Here is an 8,110-nt window from a genome sequence, read left to right on the forward strand (position 1 = left end):
TCAAAAGGATACCAAGCACTTGTTCATGGTTCTGTGGGCCTATGAGTTATGAAGGACTACTTTTTAAAAATGAAATTACTCAATCATATTCTGTTCAAACTACTTCTTCTTCGTTCCCCCATATTCCGTTCCTACAAAATAATGACAATCAATATCACCATACTACTTTATGAAATAATGAATAATGAAACCTTAAACATAAAATGGGTTTCTCTCAAAGACTTGTAATTAAAAAGAGGCTGGTAAAAATACATATCTCTATTACCAAATTATATATGAATATAAATAATACAATGATATATATTATATATATATTTATTTCCTTCAGCACCACTAACAGCAATTCACTTTTCATTTTTTTAAACTCGTGGTCACTGTCTTGTAATGTGACATAAATTTTTGGTCAGTCTCAGGAATTGCCATCTAAAGTGCTTGCCTGACCCGAAAAAATCAGACCCACAATGTGTGAGTAATTATCACAATACTGTATGTCGATAAACTAATGAAGGAACTACATTGCGACACCTGACAATGCCATGTTTATTTTTCAATTGCCATGGACTTGAGCTATGGTTTTACGAAGAGTATGCGTGCGAAGACAAATGCTTTCCAACCTACATTCTTACAGCTTCCCCTTCATCCTACCATGTTATCCAGTGTGCCGTGTTGTATGGCGTGTGTTTTGTTGTCTCAGTGAGTGAATCAGCAGTGAATGAGATTTACTATTTTGCCAACAAAATGGTATAGGTGATGTCATCGATCTACTCTACGAGACATGGATGCTCAAACATTGTTATCACATACTTGTACAGAAGGTACAGTTTCGTCCTTTGTCTCACAGTTGTGTTCACAGATTTGACAAACTTTTATGGCTGTCCTGTGAAGTTCGTTGAATGCATGTAACACTATTTTCAACATCAGCAACTATTCAAAATCCAAATTTAATATTAACTCAATTTATGTAGATGTATCGATCTGGTGGAGGAAAACGATGTATTTCCTTTGACAATCATCTGTCTGGCTACTCAGGTTCACATCGAGCTGGAGACTTATGTTTAATAACATGATTCCTGTTTTATCAATTTCCCTTTTATGGTTACAAATCCTGACTTTTTGCATTTAGCATATTTTGATTGACATTCACATATCATATTCTAGACCTCAAAACGTATTAAAACATGAGAAAATCATACTGGTTGGCAAGCCTGATTCATATCATGGAAGATTGATCACCAAAGCTGTCTGCCATAGGCAGATGAACACTTTGAAACTGTGGCCACTGCATTTCACCTATGGAGTGGCTGGCACACCTGTAAACTGAACATCTTCGTTGGGGACCAGCTTCTCCCATATGAGCTGAATCTTAAATATCTGGGGGTTACGCTGGACCGCAACCTTACCTATTGGGTGCATCTTGAAGGAGTTGCCCAGAAGAAAGAGAGATGCAACAGTCTTCTGAGGAAGCTGGCGGGATCAACTTGGGGTTCTAACCAAGTGCTCTTGAGGACGTCCGCCCTGCCACTATGCTATTCTGCCATGGAGTATTGGGCTCCAGTGTGGGGTAGAAGCAAGAATGTTGAGAAGGTAGATGTGAAACTTCACAAGTCTATGCACATAGTGTCAGGAATGCTGGCAACAATGCCTAGAGAATGGGATCCGATAAGGGCAACCCAGCCCCCCCCCCCCAGACATTCGGCGGGAGATGATTACAAACAACTGGTTTAATAAGATCAAGGAGAGAGGGAATGGGGATACCCCTCTCAAGCGCATAATGGATGGCGACCCCTAATTCAAGCCAAAATAAGTTCCGGCAACCCCTGGCTTTTGACAGAGCTGTATATACGAGATGGACATCGGTTTAGACGAATTAAATCCGTCATGGGGGCGGGGACTTCGACTCCTCAAAACTGGGGGTGAAGTTGCCAGGCTTTTCCACCAGCAAGAGGAGACATTGGGTGGCAGCCAATCGGCTTTGGTCGAGAACCTTCTTAACAGCATGCTCACTACATCAGTGGGGAATTGCCACATGTCCAATAAGTTCCTGATGTGGTCAAGAGCCCGAAACCGCAGAGCATAGTTGAACGGTGCGTTGTGATGAAGCTTCCCAGTGGGGTTTGCGACAGTACACGAGTGCGGAAATGAGTTTGCGTCCTGGATAGATCGCCATAACATAGTTTTGTGGGCACCATTAGAAGCTGCTGCCATAGGCAACAAATAAAACATTTTCATTGTTTTTACCAAAGAATCCGATTTCCATGAAAAAAATGACACATGTATTGATTAACAATTAGAATGCATGATTTCCAAACTTATTCATATTCATTGCACATTTAAAATGCCATAAAACAAATGGGGTTCAATACGTGAAATATCCATTTCTTAATAAAATTAAGCTTCCACAATTTTTCCTCTTAAATTTTTGGTTGAAAAAATAGAATTCTTTGACACCCCTCCCCTCCTCCCCCACCCCACGTAAAAAAAAAAAAAAAAAAACAACAAAACAACAAACGAATGAACTAATGAACAAAAAACAAAAAAACAACTGGCTATATACCAATTATATCAGTATAAGGCTAAATAAACTGCTCAGACTGTAATCTTTCACCCCTTAAGAAGACGTTCATCCTCCCCTCCAAAAGCACCATCTTCATCGTGTGAGTCATTATGATAGTGATCAGGTTCCTCATTAATAGCGTCATCATCATCATCATCACCATTAAGAGTTGCAGCATCCCCATCCTGATTATCAGAATCTCCAATTCCATCCCCATCTTGTGCAACAATTTCACTGAAGTCTTCTGCCAAATTTGGGCCAAGAGCTCCATCTCCTCTTGAGCAAGGACATCCTACTATGTGGGAGAAAATCAGGACACCGCAGGGAACCAAGACCAGGCCAGGAATCTGAAAAAAGATAAAACGATATTATAGATTGAAATTAGCTATGAACTAAATTGCAAGCAAATGTTGCTGCTAGAAGCTCAAAGAAAAAAATAACAGCAATAAAAGGGAATAGAAGCTTCAAATTAATCAACAAAAACAGACGATGTGGATGTTTCAGGTTTCCCCTTTGCCATCAACACACGATGAATGAGATTCTAAAGACAAATCAGAGATGAAGGGATGGCGTTGTTAAGGCAAATAAACACGACAAACATTCTCATTCTTCTTCTTCTTCTTCTGCCTCTTCTTGTGGAAACTTCAAATATTATGGAGGATCACTCCATAGTTTGTAAGGTATGACATCGAAAATGTGTACAAAAACTGCACATAATATTAATAAAAAATATGTAGATTAAAATGTCATGATGTGAGCTCTAGCAATTGAATGAAGGCATTCTGGCAACCAGTTTCAGCCACCTCAGCTGGGTGACTATTCCACAATTGGGCAGTGGAAGTGAAAAACGAATACAGGTGGGTGTCCGTTTTTTATGTTGGGATAGGTACGCCTGCCGCATGCCCCTCGTTGCTCTTGTGCCAATATCTTTCATTTTGTTTGGAAGTTTAAAGTATGACTTTTTGTAGTACATCTTGTGGAACATTTGAAATTAATTTATTTTTCTTCTCTTTTCCAGAGGTTCGAGGTCAATCTGCTGTGTTACTTCAGATATGCTTGAGAAAAGATTGAATGTGTTGGTGATGCGTCTTGCTATTTTTGTTTGGAGGTTTCTAAAGTGTCGATGTTTTTCTTTGTATATGGGTCCCAAATTGAGCTGCATACTCTAAAACGGGTCTAACAATAATTTTAAAAGCAAGAGTGTGAGTTGAAATTGGGCATCTTTTTAAATTGCCAATGGTGTAAGTGCTTGTTTGATTTGACTTTGACATATGTGGTCGTTCATTCATCCTATTTTGTTGACAAATGGGAAACCTGAAAAGTCCAAGTCATCTGAGGGGATGACTTTCAAAACCTGCGAAATTGAATTTTCATCATGACAAGAAAACTGCAGTTTTTTGTCATTTATTTAGTGACTTAAAGAGGAAAATTCTCGTCTTGTTTGTCTCTTAGAACAATACCAGCTTGCCAACCAACTTCAACCATTTGAAACGATTCATTACATCCACCCATTGTTTACCCTTAATTTTCTCATATTTTCAATACGTGTAACCGTCCCAAATTTCAAATTTCACATTTTCTGAATTCAATTTATTGAGACTTATATAGCAAGTAGATGGTTGGAAAATCCTTCACTTCCTGTGAAAATCATCTGTCTGGCTACTCAAATTTTCATCTAGATATTTAATGACCTTCAATTATTCCACTTTTATAATCTTTCCCCCTTTTGTTACAAGCTCTGACTTTTGGTATTTAGCATATTTTAGTCAACCATATTATCATACTTTGGACCTCAAAGCATATTAAACCAGATGATGTACAGCCATTAGAATCATTATGATTATTGATATTATTGTACACTTGCAAAGTGCTTTTCCCATAAATCATCAAACCAATCGGATGTGTTTTGTGTATACAGGTTTATTAATCTATAGTTCGTTCCACAACCCGTGCATGCGTTGATATGGACGTGGATATCTTCACAACCTTCTGATCGAATTTAATGATAATTGGCTCGAACACTATAATTGTTATTGACATTAAGCCAATTTTTTTCATTGGTTACAGTACCATACTTTGGGGTTTTTCTTCTTTACAGTATATAAAAAACAAAGGGTCTGGAGTGAATGAACTTTCGGATGGATTACAATAACTATATTATTATAAACAGTGAATTCTATTGTGATTACGATCACTGAACTCCCACAGGCTTGATAAGTGTGTACTACTTCAATGTGCACTACTCACTAACATTGCCAACCTGATTTCAAAATGACACAGCAATTTGTACACTTTGTACACACTTGATATAAACAATTGTTACATTTTAATAGTTGAAAGCCAAAGGCGTAGCTTCCTGTTGTGATTTCTATATTCATAAAGAACTGTTAACAATATGGATTAAAAATGCAAATTTGTCACAATGAGGAAAATTTGCGTATTTCTTATGAGAGGCGAAGCGTGGAATTCTTTTTCATGGCATGCAGCATATAGCTATACTATAAATAGATTGCCCACAACCAGAAACCCAGAGTGGAGAGATCAAATTAATAATTATGTCATTTTGATTATGCATCTCTTGTATTTGAAAATTGCAGTTTCTTTAAAATGTTATACTGTACAAAACTTACATGGAATCTGGGTTTAAAGAAGTTTAGATTCAATGACATTTCACATTATTACATTCAAAGCAACCCCCCCCCCCCCCTCCCCCCCATGATTCAAGAATGGCGAACATGAACTGTGCTCGATGGGTGACCAGTGGGTTTTCGTGCCTTGTGCGACCTTTATAAGTTGTCTTGCTCAAAAGTGGTCGTGAATTATGTCTTTGTGAAAGGCATTTCTCTTCACCCTATCGAAGACGGGCATAAAAATTTGAGGACCCCTTCTTTGGATTTTTAGATCAATGTCTTTGTCAAAAAAACGTATAAGTACCTAACCGGCTGCTTGTGTCGTCCAATGTCCGTTGTCCACCAGGGAAAAGATAAAATATAAACGCTGAGAGTTTTTTTTTCAACATTGTTAAGTCTATTTAAATGATATCTATTGATACACTATTTGAAACAACCTAAAATTATTTGCTAAGCTACACCACTGAATGCACCTTTGTTGTGAATATTTTCCCCACGAGAAAGAGAATCAACACACCTTTACTGTAAACATTTTAAAGGTTGGGTCATATTTTATTGCAAACAATGAAAAGATCAAAGGAATTCAGCATTGTGAGAAAACTGTTTGGTCTATCACTATCAGTATTCAAAATTCGTAATGTCACTTAAAATATAAGCCTGCATGCAAAAAAATCAAGGCACCAGATTTCGTAACTTTGGAGGAATTTGCGATATTTCGTGCGCTCGTGACTTGGAACAGACTATAGAAACAGTCTAGGTATAAGATAGATGGTAAAAATAAAAAAGCAGCCTTTCTCCACAAACAAGCCATATCTGATATGAGATTCCCTGACATTACCATGAAATTTTGACACACAATAATAAATCAAACCACACAAACAATACACACCTTGTATATGTCAAGATTGCATTCGAATTTGATTTGTTTAGTTTTTAGAATTTTAATGGTGCCTCCAACACTTAAAGCAGTGACACAGAAATTTGCCTCAAAGTCTTTTTGAGATGCTCATTTGAGTTCCCTACCAGAAGTATTTTGTAGAAATGACTGTACACGGAAAACATATTTCACAACCCCCCCCCCCCCCCAAACAAAAACAAAACCCACACACACTTACATTCCAGTGCCTCCTTCGAAAGACAAAACAAAAAAAAAACAAAGAGAGAAAGAGAGAGAGAGAGAGAGAGAGAGAGAGAGAGAGAGAGAGAGAGAGAGAGAGAGAGAGAGAGAAAAGAGAGAGAGAGAGAGAAAGGAGAGAGAGAGAGAGAGAAGAGAGAGAGAGAGAGAGAGAGAGAGAGAGAGAGAGAGAGAGAGAGAGAGAGAGAGAGAGAGAGAGAGAGAGAGAAACAAAACACGACACAACAAAATTTAAAAAAACCTCAGTTAAGGTTTAGGCAAAACCAAGTCAACCCATTGGGTGAATTGGGTGATTAAAACAGAAAGTTAAGAGTCACGGGAAAGGGGCAGTCTAGCCTCCATCAACAGCAAACAATGACAGAATGCGAGTTTTACCTGTGTGATGTAGTATTGCTCCCAACGCATCAACACCAGAATCATCCAATAGAGGCACCAGGCCAGTGATTCGATTATGACTCTTGACATGGCACCGTGGTCCTTGATAAGAATCATGCCCAGGTAGGTGAATACCACATAGCTGATCAAAGAGCCTATTGAGAAGAAAGATGCCAGTAAAATTACACCCAATCCTAGGTAAAAAATGGTAGAATTGTCTAAACTTACAGAAGGGTGGGTGGCAGGAGTACTTAAAAGACCACTTAAAAAATTGAAAATGTTCTTGACCCTAAGATGCACTATATATATCAGAAAGGAAAACCCAGAAAATAATATCTATTGCCATGTAAAAAAAAAAAGACCAAAAAATCAAATAAAAATGTTGATTCTATTTTCAGTCCAGAAAATTGTTACAAAACAATCAATAGCCATAGCATAAAGTGCCTCCTTCTTTTAGAAATATCTGACAAAACTAAGCTGTATAAAGCTTTGGATGACAAAAGAAATAAACAAATAATATGATCATAATAGCTTTCCGCAAGAAAAAAAAGTAAAAATAAATGTTTCAGGGGTCTATCAAAAAAGTAAGAAATAACAACAAAGGAAGTATTGTCAGAAGTAGTTACATTTTGGTCTCTTTTGAAGCTGTTATATTCATATCTAATTAAATATTTCAAACAAATCATTACCAAATACTGCCAACACAACTTTCGAAGAGTTTGCAAATTGCAATGCTGCATCAGCAATGTCCTCAATCCTATTGTTTGGAAGATCACTGTATTGGGTGTCAGAAAGGCAGACTGACATCAACATGATAAGGGAAAATATGAAACTGTAGATTCCTGAGGGATGGAGAATTCAATAGATTAATATTTTATTTTATTTATTTATTTATTTATTTATTTTTTAAATGTCAAAGAGTCCTTGGGCATTAAGGAGCCGAATCTTATCAAGATAATACAGAAACTAAAACTTGCTCTTTAATTTTTTGGACATAAAGAGACATGACACCCTTGAGAAAAATTTTTTTTTGAGGGTATTGTGAAGGATTAAAGAGGGAGAGGTAGACCAATAAGAAGATGGTCATTCACATCAGTGAATGGATGAATACGCTGAATGTGGAAGGATGACGCAGGACAAAAGCTTGTTTCGGTTGGTAGTTGCGGAGGCCATGTCCAGGAGGGATAAGCCATGATGATGATGATGATGGTTAAAAGAACATTTTTTGAGTATGTGAGTCAACATTTTAACCCTAAGAGGAAAAATTTCCTTTGAGTGATACAAGACATCGGGTTGCCTTAAGAACAGAGACAAAAAAGTTAGGACAAGGTAATTTACTCTGATAACTAGAGGTGACTAAATGAGTCAATAAAATGGAGAGAAAGAGATAAAGGGAGTAAATGTGACTCATATATA

At 37.3% G+C, this 8,110-nt stretch overlaps 1 protein-coding gene across 1 annotated transcript in view; it reads right to left on the reverse strand.

Moving 5' to 3' along the window:
* Positions 1-396: 396 nt before the first annotated feature.
* The window catches only part of LOC144970776 (solute carrier family 35 member F6-like), a 23,659-nt gene continuing 15,945 nt past the window's right edge, over positions 397-8,110 (reverse strand). Inside the window, exons 7-9 of the mRNA XM_078910785.1 lie at positions 7,384-7,536; positions 6,695-6,849; positions 397-2,901 (exon numbers count right to left, since the gene is read on the reverse strand). Coding sequence (XP_078766911.1) covers positions 2,602-2,901; positions 6,695-6,849; positions 7,384-7,536 — 608 coding nt within the window. The 3' untranslated portion in view covers positions 397-2,601. The remainder of the gene's footprint in view (positions 2,902-6,694; positions 6,850-7,383; positions 7,537-8,110) is intronic.

The sequence above is a fragment of the Berghia stephanieae genome, chromosome 4 (genome assembly GCF_034508935.2).
Source record: "Berghia stephanieae isolate SIO BIC M18660-M18661 chromosome 4, UCSD_Bste_1.3, whole genome shotgun sequence".
In the NCBI taxonomy this organism is placed as follows: domain Eukaryota; kingdom Metazoa; phylum Mollusca; class Gastropoda; order Nudibranchia; family Aeolidiidae; genus Berghia; species Berghia stephanieae.